Below are 21,819 nucleotides of genomic sequence, written 5' to 3'. Positions count from 1 at the left end.
AGCCAGCCAGTCTCCTCCCAGCAGGTGCAGTCCCGGGGTCACCCTGGGCTTCTCTCCACCAGGTCGGAAGCAGAAACATGCTGGGTCCCCTTGTCCTCCTGTGCGCCCTCCTGTTTCCTGGTAAGTCCCGGCTCGTTCCTCCGTGCAGGGTACAGGGGAGGCCCTGAGTCCCCCTGCCATCCCTGTCTCACCACTGTCTCCCTCTCCCCCTTCAGGCAGTGGATCAGGGCTCAAGCTGGAGCAGCCAGATGTGGTCGTGGAGCGCTTGGGCAAGACGGCCAGCCTGCCATGCAAAGTCGACACCCGGGTCAGCTACATCCACTGGTACCGCTACCAGGAGGGTAGTGCCGCACAGAGGCTCCTCTACTTCGACGTGTCTGGGTCATTTGTAAGGAGGGATTTGGTCCTGAAAGCGGACAAAGTCAACGCCAAGAAAGGCAGGGATAGCTACAACTGTAACCTGTTGATGCTGAAGCTGGAGAAGAGCGACGAGGGCGTGTACTACTGCGCTGCCTGGGAAGCTCACAGCCCTGAGCTGGGACCAGCTCCCTGAGCAAAAAGGTCTCTGTCTCCCAGGATACTCCGTGCCTAGCATCTTCCACTGCCTCTGGGTCTCTGGGGTTGCCCTGGGGTCAGCCCTCAGCACCCAGGACTCTCGCTAATGCCCCCTCCACGGGGCGACTGCACAGAACCCTGGAGGCTCAGGAGTCCTGGTGCCCAGGCTGGCGCAGACCCAGGGAGCTGTCCTGTCTGGAGGGACTTCTCTGAAGATCGTCCAGCGCGGCATTTCTGAAGCATCTGGAGCAGAATCTGTGCTGCTCACAGCAGGAGCCACGAGCCACTAGCCACATGTGGCTCCTGAGCACGTGAAATGTAGTTAGTCCACTAGTCCAAGCGGAGATGGGCTGCTTGTGATATACAAGTCACATTCTGGAGACTATTAAAAAAAAAAGATAAAATACCTTAAGTGATTTCTTTATTAATTACATGTTGAAATACTATTTGGATATCTTTGTGACTTATATTTATTTCTACTGAACAGAGCTGTGACAGGCCAGTGATTGAAGAATCTGGCCATCTCCGGTGAAGAATGTAGAATAAAATATTGTGCAAATGAAGTCAAGGGTGAAGGACTCTCTGGAGATTTAACATAAAATGTTTGAAAGCTGAGATTGGAAGTCACCTCCTGATTCTGGGGTCTAAGCTGCTGATCCACCCACTGCTGGTTACTCTGCAGTGGAAACTCAGTGAGCAGAAGCACAGAGAACAATCTCGCTAACTTCCCAGCACCCTCGTGCACTGGCATGCCTGGCACTTAACGCTGGTGGGGGGACCTGGCCCTCACGCAGGTTGACGCATCAGCCCTGGGTGAGACTGGGGCCTCAGCCCTCTGCTTCTCCCCGAATGCTACTCCATATGGGATTCTGTGACCAGATTCCCTGGACCTCTGTTCTCTCCTCTATAAAATGAGGTGGTTTAACTGTCACAATAATGGGACATTATTTAATACATGATTTCTGTATTAAAGCAAAATTACACCAATAGGATATCACACTGACATCTTATAAAGCTAGTCAACTTCTTGACGAAAGAAAGAAAGAAAGAAAGAAAGAAAGAAAGAAAGAAAGAAAGAAGGAAGGAAGGAAGGAAGGAAGGAAGGAAGGAAAGAAAGAAAGAAAGAAAGAAAGAAAGAAAGAAAGAAAGAAAGAAAGAAAGAAAGAAAAGAGAAGAAAGAGAAAAGAAAAGCTACGTTACTGATCTTCCAGCCCCAACCAGGAAACCCCTTGCTGTCCTATGTGGGCAAGAAGAAAAAGCTCTCTAAGGAGACCTAAGCTGAATTAAATGCATTTTCAATCGAAAATTCAAATTCTATGTACAAGTTAATACCATTGGTAAACATGATTACTGAAAGGGAAGTCTACATGACCTGAAGGAAATTGGTTGCTCAGATTCATTAACTCTTCATCTATCTCCCTGAGCTTCTGTTTTTGGGGTGAAAGATTTGTATTTAAGACATGCAGCACAGAGAAAGAGACCAACCAACACCCCTAGCCTCTACTGAAGGCTGGGTCAAGGCTAAGACCTCCAGCAGGTGCAGGAAAGGGTGGGGGAGGAGGGGCAGAAACTTACCTTTGCTCTGTTTTGGGGATTTTCCTTCATTTGTCTTCCCCATTTCCCAGTACACCTGAACCCTTTCCTCTCAGTGCCTGACTCCACAGAGGCGTGACTGAGACCTGACTACTGTAGTTTGGTTAGAGAGAAATCAGCTAAATATGAAAACACCGTCATGAGAAGTCATCCCAAGTCAATGTAAATCACAGTTTTCAACATGGGTCCATCGTGCCTTTGAGTTACATCCTGAGAGGACAGTGACCTGTACAAGTAGTTAACAACCGCTATGTGGGGGGGAAATAAGTCCATATCTGGAGTCATTTCTTCCCTCTTACCCTTCTCCTTGTGGCTAGGGTGAGCGTCACCAAAGATACTTTGACCACACGCAGTAAAGCCAAACCAGCCAGAGACCAACCAGCCCTCCCGTCCTAAGTAAATGTTTGCTAATTAAATGGCTGTTTACATGGCAGATTCTAACAACCCTGAAAGCATCTTGTTAGAATGTACAGGCCCCGGTACAGTGGTGACTCCATTAATGTCGGTTGAAGTGAGATTGACATTTTGACTATGAGAGAGGGGCTCCCAGTACCTCATGGGTGGGGGATTTTGCATAGGGGGATGGTTGAAATATCCTGATGATTTGGGCTCAACTCATTTATTTCATTCCTGAGGTGGGTGAGACACAATGGTTTTGAGTAATAGAAGCAACAGTATATTATGAAATTAATGGTGAGTAAAGTCTACGAACATCTCAAAAAATCATTGTTTCCATAGTTATATTATCCATTCCCCACCGATCACACACACCAGTACTGTGGAAAAGTCGTGTCTATTCCCTCAGTGTCATCTTCTAAAAAACACAATTCTGAAAATTTCTGGGCACACCTGGAAATCTTTGCAGACTGTTTTGTGTTGGGTGTTCTTAGTGTCCCACCCCCAGAATGCGTCAGGGACACAGTCTCTGGTAGAGGAAAGGGCACAACTTGGAGAGGTCGCTTCTAAACATTGGAACCAGGAGAGCTTTTACTATGTCACTTCCATACCCTTATTGTTTCATAGAAAACCTGTATCGTTTTGATTTTTATTTTAAAATTTATTGTTAAAAAGAATTCACGTGTTACTTAGTATTAAAATTCTTGCATATTATTGAGCACGTAGACATACTGTGTAAGATCTGATGATTAGAAATGCGTATAATAGCCTCTGTCTTGGCCACTATTTCTCCCCTCTTCTCCAGCAACCTTTGCTTCATTTACAAAACAAAATCTTGTTTTCTCTGCTGATTCCTACTGACTCTGTCTGCCAAGCTAGAGACAAGGTTCCTGCTTGGAGAGCTCAGAGCAGCTTCTTGGGCAGAATGTGTCTTTTCCCCTGTGTAGGACAGGTACCAAGTACTACAGAGAGGGGCACAAATCCATAGACTTCTTGTTAATATTATATTACAAGTTCTTCGGTTTCTTTATGTCTCTTTTCTCCAGATGCAGAGGCAGGTATGAGATCACCTCCAGCAGAATTGCTCACAACCATAGTTTTGTTCAGCATAGTTGTTTGGCACTTTTATTTCCTGAAAACATGATCTGCTACTGTTCATGGAAGTTGCTAGAAAATCAGCCTCACATGTTTATCTGGAGGCTGAGAAGACAACAGACTTCCAACTAGAACCCTCTGTGTCCCCTGCTGTGGGGGCATGGATTTCTCCCCCAAAGAACAAGCATGGACGCTGAGGGGCACAAAGGGCGGATTCTGTGAAATCTTCTGTTTCCTTCTCAGGATCAATGCTCCACTTTTCTCCCCATTGCTCTGCGCCCCAGGAACTTAACTCCTGTGGATTACAGTAATGGGACTCTTTGCTCTGATTTCCAATGGAAAGTTGGCCAGTGGAAATTGAAGCTCAGAGAACCATCACCATGTCACCTGACAAAAGCATTTCTTCTTGGCAGTAGATTTCCAAGCCTGTAGATTCAGAGCCCTGGGAAAAAGAAACACAGTCCTCTACTGTGTTGGTTCATATAAAAGGAAATGGCCTCTCCCACTTGCACCTGTATTTGGCCGCTGTGAGGATGCAGGCCCCCTTCAGGGAGGGAACCCGAAGCTCACTCTCTCCCACTTCCCAGTCTCTGCTGATGCTTCCATTAGCTGCTCCCGAACAGTAACCAGTAACTAAGGAAACCATGTGTGCCGTCCCCGCGTGCCCACCTCGTCATGCCCAGCGCACGGTAACGAGAGGTGGACTGTCCATCTGGAGGAGCAAGAGAATAAACCTCAAGTAGACGGGCACAGAAATGGGGTATATTTGCCCCCAAATAAATAAAACAAGTGGCAGAGTTGGGAGATCTTACCTAATTCCTTTCATTTCTCTTTCCACAAAGCCACCAAAGCCCCATCTCTAACAGAACAGGATGTGCTCTGTTCCTTCAATAACAAAACAGGAAACTGGACAAGTGTTGAGAGATGATCAGTAACATCTGTGCTTTTCTAGTTGATAAACTTAGTAGAGAGGAGACTGTGGATTATTTGTAACGCTTTTGTTCTTCATTTGAATCAGGGATTCTGAGGTATTTGCCCAGTTATTGAGTAAGTCATTACCACCTAAGTAGAACAAAATACGTAAAGAGATCTCTGTGTAGGTAAATGATTATGGGGCTTTATGAACCAGTATTACGATGAATCCAGTCCTGTGTTTTTTATGTTCTTTAATACAATAAACAAGTGTGCAGTAGTGAACCAATCCTAATTTTGCTGCAAAGAAAGTAGATAGATGTCTGCCACTTTCATAATGTCAACTAAAATCCAGCCTCTCGCATTTGTTATAATTGATGTATTTTTTCTGTCCTTCCTCCATCTAGTTTCCTGCCATCTATGAGTCAACATTTAACTGTTTTAATCACAAACTTACCATTCTTATCTACTGTAAGTTCTGTTGCCTTGATTTTTTTTAACTTCTAAATTGAAGTTACCAAATAGTTACCAAAAATCTGTAGTTATATTCTCAAAGTGGTAGAATTAGCATTTGTAGTCCACAGGTCAACAGATTTCTTTGGTTGCTTTCCTTTGCTCTGTCAAAGACAAAGAATTAAGTTCTTTTTGAAATTTAATAAATACATTGTTCTGATAAGATTTTAATAATAGCTATTTTTTACTGAGAACTCCTTCTGTACTAGGTAGGGGTTGTATTAAGCACTTAATATGCTTATGTAATGCCTCAGTATCAGAGGAAAAAGGAAGGGAGTCTGACGGCCATCGAGGTACCTCCACAGACATCACTAATCCTGCCCTAAATGTCTGGTTGACATAATTTCCTATTGACTTGCATTCCTTCTTAAAGACTGTATCTTGAAATGGTCTGGGTATCTCAGAGAGAGGTAACGTGCTCAGAGATTTTCAGTAATTGTGAAAAGCTCAACCTGAAGGGGGTGACAATGAACAAATGGATTAAAATCCACTTAGCTGCCAGATAACGTGCTAGACGTTGAGTCTCTTGAGGAAATCATGTGCTTACCTTAAAAATCCTGCCAATACACCTATTTCAGGGAAGAAAGAATTGATGCTTAGACAGGAACAGAAATGTTTCCAAACAAATAGTTCATGCAGTTTCAATACTCTATGGGGGCACTTTCAATTCCCTTAGTGTTTGTTAACTTGACAGGAAAATACTCTGGTATTTGTGAGCAAATACGGGTTGTCCCAGGCCTGCCCCGCAGCACAGCAGATCCTGGTCAGGACCGTGTGAGTGGTCACTCAAGAAGCCATTCCTAAAGGGTCACAGTGGGCACACATCTGGAAGAGTTCCCTTTCTAGACAGTTTGCTCCAGAACTCTCCCTGCTAGTGGAATGAAATAGGCTAAAAATATCACCTATTGTCTCTGTCTTGTGAAATTCATTTAGTGGAAAGTATCATAGGTCAAATATATAGTTGTGCTCAAAACCCCACAGACAGACTTAAGTAAATGATCAAAACGTTCAATGAGGATGTTTTGGAAATTCGTAGCTGGCATAGTTTTACTCTCCACATACGTCATGTCACCCGGAGCTCTTCCTCTGTTTCAGCTAAGCCATGAGAAATACCACCCATGAAAGGAGACAGTAGCTGTGCCCAGAACAAGCTCATTTCTCTAGTTAATCATGAGATACTGAGCTTGAAAGTCGGATTTAATTGAAAAGAATGGGATTTTCTAAATTTCCAAATCTCCTTCTTATATATTGTCAGGCAAGCCTGGCAAATTAGGAACACAGAATTTCACTGGAGATTCTAGATGCAGAAAAGTGGGGGTGTGGTGTAAGCCAAATTAGCATGCACCCCAGAAGAAGACTAATACTCAAGGCTGGGATGTAGTGTGAGATGCTAGGGAGAGAGCAAGGACCTTTCTGGTTCCCTTGTCTGTGAGGGTCATAACCCAGAAAGGGTAAAAACTTCTTCAACAGAAACCCAAAACACATGGAGGGAGACTCTGAGAATATCTGGCTGATGTCGACCTTCTGCAATAGGGCAATGGTGACACTTGCAAATACCAGCCCAAACCAGCACTGACTTTCCACACAGGCTTCACATGTGGGATGTCTCTGGGTCTCTAAGAGGGCCAGTCAGGGTGCTGGAGGGTACAAGAGCAGGCATTGCCTGGGATTTAGAGGAGAAGGTGCAGGGCGGAAACTTTCTATTCCATGGTGTGGTGTGTGTGAGTCAGTAGCTGTGGGGTCAGGGCTGATAATTGCTCAAGAGTTCTAACAAAGAGGCCGAATCCTAAAGACCGACAGGGCAACATTCATCCTAGACTGTAAGAGCTTACTCTCCTCCCATGAGTAGTGATGTCATCCTCAGGATGAACAGGAGACAGAGAAACAAACAGAAAGGATAAGGAACATGACAAAGGAGAAACTGTTTTCAACTGGTAAGGTTAGCACCTCCTTCCCATATCAGAATGAGGAAGAGATGACATATATGTTCTCAACAATAATGACCCTTCCCTCCCCTGCAACACACCCGGAGTTGTAGCCTCTGTTTGGTCTAACCAGTGTGCTTTGCTCGAAGGTGTCCACATGAGGGTCACAGGGGGGCCAGAATCCATCCCATGTCCACCCCCCTCTGTATCCTGAGCAGGGCTGGGTCAGCCTGGAGAAAAAGTGCCTTTTTCTTATTATTCTGCCAAGTCTATGCCTTTTTGAATTAGTTAAAAAGGAGACTTCTGTGCTACAGAGACTTTGTTCAGCCATTAGTAACTACATAGAGTTATGTAGATAAGATACAGGGTTTTAAAAAACTTAATCTATGAAGCTTCCTGACTCTAAAAAAAAGATAAACTAATCCACAAAAAGTGTTATCAAAGAACCAAGGAAAGTACTATTGTTTGAATCTAGGAACCAAATTTCACAATTCAAAGCCTTGAGAGAAACTGACAGTCATGAGAAATGCGGTAAAATGGCAACAACAACAAAAGCCGGGGTTTGCATAGACCCCGGGGGCCCCCGACTGTGGGGTCAGAGGAGGAGGTTAGCTGGGGCATCTCCAGAGTTGTCTTCTGGGGAGCAGTGGTGCTCCCACCCCAGTGACTGGTGTGAGGACTATGAGATGAGAAATCCAAGATGCATAGCATCCAGCCCGGAGGAGAACTCAATATTATCATCAGTACTTCCTTTAAATTTCACATGTCTCTATATATCCTTAGCATGAAATAATTGGGACAATAATTTAGAGAAGTCTTCCCTGAGTCACATTTGCAATATTTCTATCTGCACTAGATATGCCTGTGTCTACTTATCTGTCAGTCTCTGTCTCCACCTCTGTTTCTATCATTTATGTCTGTATACACTTACTCCCGTCTAACTATCCTGAAATGGACTGGTGGGATTGTTTTTGCCAAAACCTGACCAATATTCTCCAAACAAATCAGAAATCTCAATAGGAATTGCATGAAATGGTGGCCTCTGCTTGACCCACCATTTCCTTCCTGACACCAGCGGTCACACACACTGATCGGAAGCACTAACACTGATCTGATCCTCTGGCTGTCGGGGTTCTCAGGTCTCCACCTTGTCCATGGAGGCAAAGCCTGGGTAGACAAGATGGCCAGTTACAACAACCATCCATCATTTTTCTCTGAGTTAATAAATTCATGCTTCCATCTCTTCAAATTATATGAGAACATTAAGAAATTCCTTAACACCTGCTCTGAATATTTTGAGGAATATTCTGTTCTCTCTCTCTGTGTCTCTCTCACTCTCTCCCTCTTTCCAGTTAGTAGCCAAAATGACACAACCAGAAATATCTATATCCATTGTAGAAAAAGAGCATAATTGCATTTATGTACCATACTCAACATTGCACCTGCCCCTTAGTCATTTATTGGTATCAAAAAAAAAAAAAAAAGAATCAGGCTTTGGGTATCTGATATATATCTGGTCTCTTATAACACTTGCTCAGAGACAACAAGATGAGAACAGTAAACAGGCAGCACTGAGACATCCTGTCTCCGCCACTGGGATTCTTTCTATACAGTCCACAGAACAGAGTAGATGAAGCCACGTACAAATGTATAAAGTCTTAGAGGAGCCAGACAGTCAAGCCCAGGAATCTCTGGATTCCTTCGGTTCTGGACTCTCACCCTTTCCACGTGGACAACCTCAGCCCTAGACCCAGCCTCAAGCTCAGCCCCCACCCTGTGCTCCCTGACAGGTACCTCGGTCCTACAACACGGGGGAAAGAGCAGACAGTTAGTAGTTGCGCCTGCAGGATGCCAGCCTTCCAGCTCCAACTTCCCAAGGACCTGATTGCGTCCTGATGAGAGCTGCTGTTTGGGGTTATTGAGAACAGCCTGAGTCAGGAACAATCAGTTCTTTGTCCTAATTTTCCAGTATGGATGACATTGGCTTCATAACAAGGGGTTTGAAATGGAGGGAGGGCATATGACTGAGGTCATAGACCTGACTGTGAGGAACAGGTGCGGTGCCAAATGAAGGAAGATGAATGCAAGTGCTGCTGGGATACAAGCGCTCCCAAGTAAGACCCTTGTCTCTGGTGCCTGACCCTGCCAGGATCCACACAATCCGCGTCTCTAGGGCAGCCTCTTGCTGAATTGATGGGTTGATAAATGAGTCTTAGGAAGCATTATTGAGGAAGCAGATTTAGAGTATTTCCTGTAACAAATCCTAAACAGGCATTCTAGAACCTTGAGAGAAATATATATACACAGACACCTATATACATATATACATGTATACATATTCTTATTACATAATAGTATATACTATCTTCTGTTATAATAAGTATATATGGAAGAAATAAAGTATTTTGTTTAAGAATGTGGGTTACAAACATAGATTCTCGGGTGCAAATTACTATCTGTCACTTACTCCCATCAGAGCTCTGAAAAAATGGTTGGTGTGTCAAAATCCTCCATTTTCTCATCTGAAAGATGGGAACAATAATAAAATCACCCATTTTGTGAAGATTAACTGAGATAATGGAACCAACAAGTTTGTAGCACAGCACCTACCACGTGGAAATGCCTTCACTATTGTGAGCTATTAATGTTATGAAAAATAAAGAAAATAGCATCTCCGTTTTCTAGAAGTGTTTAAAATAATGAATACAAGATAAATTCTGCTTGTTCACTTCCCTCTTCGAAATAATTAACGAAAAGAAAACACATTTTTTCCATGAATGTATCTGAAGTGGCCATTTTTCTCCCTTCTTGGCTTCTAGCATCTGAAACCCTCGTCTATATCCAGGAAATTCCCCACCTTATGAGTCTTAGTGAAAGAATGGATTCATCCCCACGATAGGAAAGAAAAATGTCAGATACTGTTTCTCAGCCTTCCTTGAGGTAAAGTCATGTAGAAAGCGTGGGCTCCCCCAATTAGACACACTCACACAAGTGCCAGCCCTTCTTCATACAACACATACACAGACACACACATATGCACACACACACAAGCACACTCACTCACATAGGGGGACACACACACACACACACACACACACATAACCACACAGGTCTGGAAGGAAATGCTTAGCAGCAATGGTGAAGCAGGGGCCTCCTTCCGGAGTGGCCCTATGTCTCTTCTTCTCCTCCTCCTTTACATTCCCAGGAGGCACCTTCCTGCAGAAAACAGTCAGTCCTCTTAGTTGTAGGCCACTGGCCTTCTGGTCTACTGCCCTCCGCCTCCCCAACCTTCAACTGACCTGTGTGGATCACTTCAGAAATAGTATTTATTGGAAAGCAGGGACAATGGGGCAGCTGCCTTCGGAGGAAAATCCAGCCATCTTGGCTTCTTCCTCTCTTTTCTCCTCAGGCAGGACCCAAACCAGTGTTTCTATCAGCTCCACATGGTATGTGAGTTTTAGGCAGAACTGCTTCATGTTTTAATACATGCAAACATCTAGAGAAAACCATTTGGTAATTATAAATGGCAAGCAAAAATCTTTGCTGAAGAAAGGACGGAGGAAAGAGGAACGTGGAAAAATAAATGTAGAAAAATAAAATACAAATAATACGTGTGGCTGATTTTCCAGGTTATGACTTCAAAATGGTCACTAAAGAGTTTTCACAATGAAAGTTGATGCAAACAATAATAGTTGAGGGTATGGGAATGTTAAATTTGAGACATGATAGTAGTAATAATAATATATAATTATTATTAAAAATTTACTATATTCCAGAACGTGTGCTAACTGTTAAATTAAGACTGAATACTCTCAGTATTTAATGTGCACTAACTTCTGACATAGAAGTGTTGTCTCATCCGTTTTCAGGTGAAGATTTCAAGACAGAAAGAGATTATGAAATGTGCACAGTTTCAGGCAGCTTCTGAGCGACAGACATAAACAGTTCATAGCCTCAGATATGAAAAACTGCTCCAGTGACATGGGGACATGCTCAGAATATGAAGTGAACAGAAACAAGAAGAGTACAAAACCCTGTGCAGATGCACCTGTGACTCATTGATGTCTCTGTAGTCCCCCAAATAATATTTATGGCCATGTATCTGCAAAGAAGAAATCTAGAACTCCACACACCATAATGGAGCGAGTTGTTGCTCGTGGTGAGATGCTCGTAGGGCATTTTTATCTTCCTCTTTATCCATTTTCTCTAAGTTTCTTCAAGGAAGTTCTTTACCTACATGTCCTACTTAGCAGCCCCATGACTTTTGTTGAGTCACCCGTCACTCTTCTGTATCTCACTGTCCTGACCTATAAAAGGAAAACTATAAGCATCCATATCATGTGATTGCCTTTTCCCATACCATTTGCTCATGCAAATTTCTCTTCTTTGCTTGCAGTTGACCCAGGGCAGGTAAAGATGAAGCATCCTGCAATGTCATTTTCTAGAGCAAGGGATGAGCATGACCAAATATCTTAGAAAGTGTCCACTGAAGACTTTAACAAAGGAGCCATACACCGGGACTGGCAGAAACCAGATCAGGCAGAGAATATCTCACGTTTGTTTCTACAAAGCTTACTTATGGTCACTTAAGTGGGAAGCACAACAAATTTCTACTTCAACCTTGAAAATAAATTTCTTAAGGAAACAAGACGAGGCCGTGTACTACTGTGGCTGCTGGATTTGGACCCACAGCGTCAGAGTTGTCAAGAGAAGCTGCACAAGAACCGTCCTCAGGTCTGACCCACCCACATCCTGCTCCATACGGGCGACCACAGAGGCTGCGCAGCTGGGTGGCAGCCTGACCAGCTCCCTCTGCGGTATTTCCTGAGCTTGGCAGGCAGACATCTTAGATTCTGCTCACACAGTGAGCCCCGTATGGTATCAGCAATTATGGTGCAAATCAAAACAGTTTGAACCAATATCCCACCAAATGAGGCTATCTGGGAACTCTGAAGATACACAGTGAATGGTGCAAAGGAAAATCCATTTGTCAGTTAATACACTGTAGAGAGATTTCTAGTAGCCTCATGGTTCAGAATGAAGACAGGAAAGGGATATAAAGATTACGTCATTATTTCTTATTATTACTTCCAGTTTTATTCATTGGCATTACAGTTTTTCAGAGGTGGAATGATCTGTCAAATAAAAATCCCATTCCTTTATCACCATCCTGTGGCCATACCGAAGGAATCTACTGACTGTTCTATCCCTAAGTATATGGCAGTTACTTGGGTATGGGAGACACCAAGGTGTACATCCTGTATCCTAGAGGAAGAAGCAGCACCTCACTCCACATTCGGGGTCAACACCAGGACAAAGGAACACTCTGTGTTGGAACAGACTCCTGAGAGCAACAGGTGCCTGCAACATGGTGGATATGGCTCTGAAACCTGAATACGGATCAGATGGTTAAAAAGAAGGATAACACATGCTCCCTTTATCGGTTAAGAAAAGATGGCAAAAGTCTTTCACAGATGAATAAAATTAAAAATAATGAGTGAGAATAAAATTCTGTAATTAGTAGCTGGATGGTCACCAGTTTTCAGCAAATAATGTTACACACAAGCCATGTGTGAAATTACAAAACCCCCACCCCACCTCCTGAGCGTCCACTTTCAAATGTTGAGGTAACATCTTTACTTCAGAAAAACTCGATGCTTTTGGTAACTTGGATATCTGAGCACATAGTCACCATGCATGCGGTTCACCTCTGTTTCCTGAGACCATGACAACACCTTCATTCTGTTTCTCCTTCTAAGAATCAGGAGGTGCTATCAAGTGCAGAGACGCTATGGAAGCAGAATGAATTCCTCCCCCAGCCGTGTCAGCCCTTCCCAGGGCAACCTCAGGATCATGTGTCCCACACCCTGTCCGCTGTGATTCCTGACTGGGCTGGGTTCCAGGGGGAGGAACCTGAGAGCCTGGGTGTCAAAGGGACCTCACTTGTCTCCTAACATGTCTACAGAAACAAAAGTAAGAAGACCCCTGAATGAAATATGGAGTCAGAGGACATGAACACTTTCTAGAAAGAAGTGAATGAAAAGACGGATTAAGCTTCTCACACTATCTGTGCTAAATATTTTACACCAATTATTTTATTTAATCCTCAAAAGAGCAGCAGAATGGACTGAATTGGCCACATGAGGAGATGGGGCCGCCCTGACTTTTAACACACGACAGCCATGAAACACTATGAACAGGAGGGAAAGGACGGCCTTATCCATGTGGCTTTGAAGTGACAAGATACTATGTAGCCATCAATAACCTGTCTTTAGAAGAATTATGTGTAAAGCTTAAAAATTTACTAAGGGACAGAGCAAATTTCCTCAGATTTGGGCCTTGGTGGGCATTTCTAAGATGTGAATATTAAGCTCCAAGGGGCCCAGAACATGTCACCCCACGAGAGGACTTGAACAAGATGGAGGGCCACAGGTGGAGTCAGTATTTTCAGCACTCCTGAGGTCAATATTTTTTTTTTGTTTTTACTTTTAGTAATAAGATTGTTTATGTAAGAATGTAAAATATAACTGTATATACGACACTTGAAATGGTTATGTATTTTTATTTTCCCATCTAATACTATTACTACTTTATAACTCCCTGAAAAAATAAAAGCTAAAAAGCTACAATTAACCATAACGGTGACAGTAGTTACCATGGACCAAGGATTTCACTAACTATGCCCATGCCAGGCAAGCCGCAATTTTGTAAATAAAGTTTTATTGAAACACAACCTTGAATATATGCTTACAAATTGTCTGTAGCTGCTTTGTACTACAGAGACAGAGTTGAGAGTTGCAAGAGTGACCCACAAAGCCCAAAATGTTGACCATTTGGCCCTCCTCAGAACACGTTTGTCAATTACTCCTTAGAACGATATACTGAGAGTTATATTTATTTTTATTTTATGTTTCCCTATTTCTCTGTGTTTCCTCGGGGAACCTTTGTTATAGATCCATCCTTCCCCGCATTAACTTTCTTACTCTGGATAAATTGCTGAACATATTTTTAATTCAATTTCCTCATTTAAAATGGAAAATACAACTATGTTTAGCTGGAGAAACTGTTGAGAGGAGCAAATTAAATAATACATATAAACTTCTTACACGTGCTTGGAACATGTCTAATGCTCACTATACTCAGGTTTTACATTGTTTTATGGTTGATCAGGGCATATTTGAACATAATATAGCAACATATGAAACAGAAACCATAACCTTTTCTTTTCTTTTCTTTCTTATTTTAAATAATAGAAATAAGTGAGAATAGAAAACTTCTCTTTTCAGGGGCGCCTGGGTGGTACAGCGGTTAAGCATCTGCCTTCGGCTCAGGGCGTGATCCCGGCGTTATGGGATCAAGCCCCACATCAGGCTCTTCCGCTATGAGCCTGCTTCTTCCTCTCCCACTCCCCCTGCTTGTGTTCCCTCTCTCGCTGGCTGTCTCTATCTCTATCGAATAAATAAATAAAATCTTTAAAAAAAAAAACTTCTCTTTTCAGACATTTCTAATAGAACGCCTACCGTTGACATTCCGGGGGGCACAGCCACGCCTATGCATTTCCTAACTGTCTATGACTGCTTTTGAGCTAAAAGGAGAGGTAATGAATCACAACAGAGATGTAGGGCCAAAAGCCTAAATAAAATATTTGTTATCTGGCCCTGCAGAAAAAATTTGACAGCCCTTCCTGTGTAAGGGAATGAGTTTATAACTATACCTAAAATTCAAGATGTAAAAAGAGAAAATACTGGTGAAGTTTACTCCATGAAAATGAAAACAAAATTTGCACGGCAGAAAGCAGCATGGGTTACATCGCAGGACACATGACAAATCCCAAGGAAATATTTACCACCTTTATAGCACGTAAAGGTCAACTGTCCCCAAAATAAAAATACATTTTAAAAATGGAGTAACACATTTAAAATATCCTGTAGGAAAATGACAAAAGACATGAAAAATTTACTCACGAAAAGAAACATACAAATACATCTTAAAATTATACAGAGTTGATGAACTTCACTTATAAGAGGATAAAGTTCAATTAAAACTACTGAGGTGCGATTTTTCACTCATAATACTGGCAAGAATGTAAGTTTGACAATACTCTCTGTTGGTAAAACTGTGACAGAAAACAGGCCCTCATACATTTCTGGTAAGGATGCAAAATACAACCATTTCGTAGGGGGATTTAGAAATATCTAATAAATGTTAACATGCATTTACTTTCCAACCTAGCCAAAATACTTTCAGAAATTTACTCTGAAGGCACAATTTTAACACGATGTAAATATATAAGCACAAAGGTATTTATTGGGTAACTGTTAAATATGAAATTACATAAATATCCAGACATAAGAGATTGGTTGAATAAACGATGGCACATGACACAATGGAGGACTATACACTGTAAAATAGATGTGAGATGCAAAATCATTTGTAAATTATATACCAACAATTCACAATTGGAAATTTAAATTTAAAAATAGTACCATTTATTTATTTATTTATTTAGCCCTCTGAAATCAATTCATTTTTTTGATTTTTTTTATTATATTATGTTAGTCACCATACAGTACATCCCCGGTTTCCGATGTAAAGTTCGATGATTCATTAGTTGCGTATAACACCCAGTGCACCATGCAATACGTGCCCTCCTTACTACCCATCACTGGTCTGTCCCATTCCCCCACCCCCCTCCCCTCTGAGGCCCTCAGTTTGTTTCTCAGAGTCCATAATCTCTCATGCTTCATTCCCACTTCTGATTACCCCCCTTTCTTTATCCCTTTCTTCCCCTACCGATCTTCCTAGTTCTTATGTTCCATAGATGAGAGAAATCATATGATAATTGTCTTTCTCTTACCTTTGGAGATGTGTCATGAAAAAGGTTACTTTGGCTGATGTCGTATAGGTTACTGCCTATGTTCTCCTCTAGGATTTTGATGGATTCCTGTCTCACATCGAGGTCTTTCATCCATTTGGAGTTTATTTTTGTGTATGGTGTGAGTGAGTGGTCAAGTTTCATTCTTCTGCATGTAGCTGTCCAATTTTCCCAGCACCATTTATTGAAGAGACTGTCTTTTTCCCACCGGATGTTTTTTCCTGCTTTATCAAAGATTAGTTGCCCAAAGAGCCGAGGGTCCATTTCTGGGTTCTCTATTCTGTTCCATTGGTCTATGTGTCTGTTTTTGTGCCAGTACCATGCTGTCTTTGTGATCACAGCTTTGTAGATAAAAGACTGGTATCCAAGATCTACAAAGAACTTCTCAAACTCAATACATGAGAAACAAATAAACAAATCAAAAAATGGGCAGAAGATATGAACAGACACTTTTCCAATGAAGACATACAAATGGCTAACAGACACATGAAAAAATGTTCAAAATCATTAGCCATCAGGGAAATTCAAATCAAAACCACACTAAGATACCACCTTATGCCAGTTAGAATGGCAAAAATTGACAAGGCAAGAAACAACAATTGCTGGAGAAGATGTGGAGAAAGGGGATCCCTCCTACATTGTTGGTGGGAATGCAAGTTGGAGTACCATTTATAATAGCAACAAGTACAATATCAAAAAAACTTTAGGATGCTAAGGGAAAAAATTTTCAAAAATACGAAGGATTTGTAGGCCTAAAACAATAAAACTTTAATGACAGAAGTTGAAGAAGAACTAAATAAATGGGCAGGTATACCTTGTTCATAGATTGGAAGCCTCAATATATTTAAGATGTCAAAAGTTCCCCAAAAGAGTAAGTAGATTCAATATAACCCCAGTGAAAATCCCAGGAGGAATTTCCATAGAAATCAATAAACTGGTTGTGAAATTCATATGGAAAGGTAAAGGACATGCCATTGCCAAAACAGTTTTAAAGAGTTTTAACACTTAATATGAAGCCTCAATGATCAAGACAGTGGAGTACTGGTGAATTCATAGATGCATAGATAAGAGGAAAAGAACTCAGAACTAGGGCAACACATAAGTGGTTAACTAACCTCTAACACGTTGCTAAGGAAATCCAACGAACAAAAAACAGACTTTTCAACAAATGGTATTGGAACAATTGTTCATCTACGTGAAAAAAACAAAACAAAACAAAACAAGAACAACTCAATTGATACCAAACATCGTATATACAAACTAACTAAAAATGTTTCCTAGCTCATAAATGAATTACCTAAAAAATAAAAGTTCTGGATAAAAATACAGAAGATCTTTGTGACCTTGGGTTAGGCCAAGATTGCTCATATAAGACACCAAAAGCAAGATCGCAAAAGAAATATTTGATAAACTACACTTCCTAAAACTAGCATTTCTGTTCTTGCGAGACTGAAAAAACAAGGAAAATGGAAATGTCAGGAAAACGGAAGGGAGAGCCACAGATTAGAAGAACATATTTTCAAAAGACAAGTCGGGGAAAGGACTGGTGTTCAGAGTATTGAGAGAAATATCACTACTCAATAATAAGAAAGGAAACCCAATTAAAGAATGGGAAAGAGAACCAGTAGAATTTAGGCAGAAGTCACCTGACATTTACTTTTCTTCAGTTTTTCGTAGAATTTTCGAGTAAGGAAAATGCAAAAACAAAACTAATGGCAGAGGACTCACATGTGCTCAGAGAGGTAGAGAGCTGGAAAAGGCACAGCTGAAATTTACAATAATATCCATAAAAGCAGAAATGAAATTTAATAATTTATTTGAGTCCATCAGAGAACCAATGTTGCAGGGTATGTGATTTATATAAAAACTGGAGACAGACAAGCACTTGCAGGGAGAAACAGGAGGTGAGCATTTGTTCACCTTGGACAGATACTGTCAAACACATTCACCTGGTCACAAGATTAAAGTACAATCTGTTAATGAAATTATAAGAGCTCAGTATACTGGTGGGAGAGGGTGACCCCTTGGAAACATACAGAGGGTATTTTCCAGCACCTTTTAAGCTTCTTCTCCAACACCACACAAAATTCTTGCAGGGAAGATCAAGGACAATCCAGAGAGAGCTTCCCTTGGTGCTACAGGAGGGGAACAACAGCTACTGCTAAATCCACCCAGACCTAATCTACACCATCACCACTGTAGAAACAAGTGACTTCCTTGCAGGGGAAGGTGCTGGTGGAATCCCGCTGCAGCTGAGGGAAGGCAAAGGAGGCAGCCACTGAAACCTTGCCCAGAACATCTCCCCTGTGTCCAAAAGTAACAGGTACACATCTGCAGAAGGATGGGCATCAAAACTTTGGCCTGAAGTAGGTGGGAACCTCCTGTACCTGGGGGAGGAACGAGGGTTGAAAATGCTCCGCCTCTGGAGGCAGGAACACTTGTGAGGCCACATCCTTAAGACCGACTTTCACTGTATCTTCTTAAAATTGAGACTTAATAAAAATACCAGAGAATGTCTCCATTCCTGACCTTTCACTGCCATGCTGGCAAACCCTAAATAAAATTAACAGTGGAATAGAGATAAGAGCGCTTCAAAAGACAGACTCTCTCTGGGGAGCAGAACAAGGAGAAGACTCAAAGACAAGTGAAGAGACAAAGACAAAGCAGAACTAGAGGATTTTTAAGTGTCTCAGTTCTGACAACAACAAGTTTCAACCCTGATAACATAGAAATAATAAACTTCAATTCCAGTCTAACCCCTGACTACCTAACCCAAGCCCACGTGACCCAAGGTCACTTTATCTTCTATACTTACCTCTCTGGGGACAAGACTGGCTTCTGAAAGTGTGAATTTTCTCTGCTTCTCCATCTGTAAGAAGTTTCCTTGGAAGGAAGCTATACCAGTGTGCACAATGGTATGCTGACTCACAACGAATGAGTGAATGAATGAATGAATGAATGAATGATGGAAAGTACAAGGCCTTTGGAGTGGTTGAGAACTAGGTTTGAATACCTGCTTAGCCACTTAATGGACAGCACCATCCAAGCAAGTTACATAACCTTTTTCATAGCGTTGCTGGGGACGGAAGGAGGTTCCATAGAGGACAGTCTAGCACAGGGTCAACACATCACAGTGTCCTTTCCCATCACAACTAAACTGCTTCACTGAGCCATCCCAGCTAACACAGCAACTCAGAGACTCTTTAAGTTACACCTTACATTGTCCTCCAAACAACAGTAAGGTTTGCTTCATCTTGAAAAGCTAAGAACTGTGAATAGGAAAAGAGTCCAGGGTAATAACACAAAGGATTTTTTTCCTCCAAGATTTGTCTTCATTCACAGCAGAGTATAATAGCATCATAGCATCTAAAGCAAAAACTACAGCAATTGTTAACATTCCCCCAAATACGTGAACTTTCTTCAAACTACTGATCTATAAAACGTATGTATTTCTTCATAAAGGTGTGGGATTATTATCTCATAGTAGTAAGTCTTTTCTGCCAATTTTCATGATAGCCTTATAGTTCCCCACACTCTAGCCAAATATGGTGAGAAATCCATAATTTAGAAAAAGAGCTCAAGGATAGGTGTGTTTGAAGCAAAACCTAAAGGAAAACTGTGAATGGGAACCCAGGGATGGCAAATGCCTTGTCCAAAGCTAGTTATCCACAAAGGCAGGCTATAGATGCATTTCTGTGAACTATTTGTGTAAGATATTGGCTCAAGTTGTTTTTATTGTAGATGCTCTTTTAAGTGAGAAATACTTTGATGAAGCAGCTGTAGTATTTTTTTTTTAAGATTTTATTTATTTATTTGACAGGGAGAGAAACAGCCAGCGAGAGAGAGGGAACACAACCAGAAGGAAGATAACAATGAATTATTATAACCTGGGTATGTTGGTAAGGTCCTCTGGGATCTGTGAGTTCTTTACACCAGGAGATAATAAAATAACACTGAGACATCTTACTGAGAAGGTCTTTCCTGGGTTCTAAAGCAAACCTTCCTCTCCTGTCCTGGCCTCTGAAGAACAGGGCTGTAACCGCCTCCCCAGTCCTGATGCATGCCCCCTCTTGGAGAAAATTCTTACTAGCCAGGGACAATGCCAACCCCCTGGATGGACATGTGTTTTCGGCTTGGATTTCCAGGGTCCCTATATTCCATTTTTCTCTATTCACTGTTTTTATGCCCACTGTCAAGTTGTTCAAGTGCCTCTGATTTCTCTCTAAGGTTTCCCTGGAGAAGGCCAGTGTGCTGTGGTACCATCAAAAAGAAGGAGGGCTGCTGAAATGAACCCTGGATGGCTCATGCAAGATTACAAGCAATACCAGCCCAATTCCTGCTTGGACAGAGTTTGGAAATGTAGTCTTTTCCCTGATAATCCTTAATGTCCCCAAGTCTGATAAAACCACCTGCTATTGTGCCTGCTGGCATCTCACAATGTCACAAAGTCAGAAAGGACTTGTAGGAAAACCTTCTCCATTACTAACCCTCAACTCCTTTCTCACTTGAGCAACCACAGCAGACCCTTTCCTGCTCTTCGTCACGGGTTCATCAGCTGCTGGAACAGGAAAGGCCCTTTGGACATTCATAACCCAATGCCCGCAGAGCAAATGGGACACGGGAACCCAGGGATGGCAAATGCCTTGTCCAAAGCTAGTTATCCACAGAGGCAGGCTATAGATGCATTTCTGAAGATCACAGAAGAGCTTCCAAGAGGTTTCTTCATTCAACGTATCAGAGAACTGGGTTTATTTCCCAGTTTGAGTTTTAATAAGAGATCTATTTTTCTAGGGGAGCTAGAATTCTATTAATTTCTTTTCATTCCAGGAAAATATTCTCATCAAGGAAATTATTTTCTCATTTTCCTTTGCCTGGTAAGGATTAGCGTTTCCAAATGGTAAAAGTGGCTTACTAAAAAATAGAGACCATCGTTCACATTTTTCAAGTATATTTCTGTTGGTATGTTCAATTTTTCAGTTACTGAGGCATATCCTCTTTCAGAAATACAGTCCCAGATTGCTGAAACAGCAGGTCTGGTGTGCATGAGAACAGAAGGGCTTTTCCTTTGATGCATCTCTGAGCAGTTTCACACACCTCAACACCTGGGAATCAAAACCTGTTAATTCTCTGAACATTGATTCTGGTAATTTAGAAAAGTAGTTCGCTTACCACTTGATCACTATCTCTTCTTTTTCTTTCTTTTATCCTCTCTCTTTCTCCCTTTCTTCTCTCTCTCATTCCCTTTTCTTTCTTTCTTTCTTTCTTTCTTTCTTTCTTTCTTTCTTTCTTTCTTTCTTTCTTTCTTTCTTATTCTCATTGTCTCCATTTTCTATCAACACTTTTCTGTGATTACTGCCTCCATCAAAACAGACATATGGGTCAGTTATTGTGAGAAAAGTGTATAAAATATCAGATGCCATGAAGCCTACATTCAAGGACTTTCAATGACCACTGAAGATCAGATTGCCAGTACAAGGTTTCTACCTGCTGGCCCTGCCATGAAGCTCAGGAGAAGGCTGGCATTTTTGTAGAAGCTCGAACCAGTGTGAGAACCTCTAACCAGGCTGGATCAAGATATTTGCAGAAGGAGCTAAGCTCACAGTAACGCCTCCTGGTAAGTAACTTTGTTCCTTTTAGATCCTGTGAATGAAAAACTGATATATGTTTTTAGAAAAAATAATGTAGGATCCCCTCAGCATTTTGAGAATAATTACGCAACTACTGGTCACCATGCATGGAAATAAAACTACTTCATAAAGAGTTTTTTCACCGGCCTATTTGCAAGCAGATTGAAATTCTACTTTTAGAAAATACACACACAAAAGTATAGATGCAGGCTTGATATTAAAATATTTCTGTGACCATGTCTGTGAACTATTTGTGTAAGATATTGGCTCAAGTTGTTTTTATTGTAGATGCTCTTTTAAGTGAGAAATACTTTGATGAAGCAGCTGT

The 21,819-nt window shown here is 41.7% G+C and overlaps 2 gene segments (V, D, J or C); both read left to right on the top strand.

The window, feature by feature from the left end:
- On the top strand, positions 1-553 carry LOC148110427 (T cell receptor gamma variable 4-like). The segment is given in 2 exon segments: positions 1-120; positions 216-553. Coding segments are annotated over 2 exon segments (381 nt in total).
- Positions 554-5,309: 4,756 nt separating this feature from the next.
- LOC123789619 (T cell receptor gamma constant 1-like) overlaps positions 5,310-21,819 on the top strand; it is a 36,086-nt gene continuing 19,576 nt past the window's right edge. The window contains 2 exon segments of the C gene segment in view: positions 5,310-5,357; positions 5,759-5,838. Of these exon segments, the coding sequence occupies positions 5,310-5,357; positions 5,759-5,838 (128 nt within the window).

This window comes from Ursus americanus, chromosome 3 (genome assembly GCF_024610735.1).
Source record: "Ursus americanus isolate L20-20 chromosome 3, mUrsAme1.1.p, whole genome shotgun sequence".
NCBI lineage: Eukaryota > Metazoa > Chordata > Mammalia > Carnivora > Ursidae > Ursus > Ursus americanus.
This window is presented reverse-complemented; position numbering and strand designations above follow the sequence as displayed.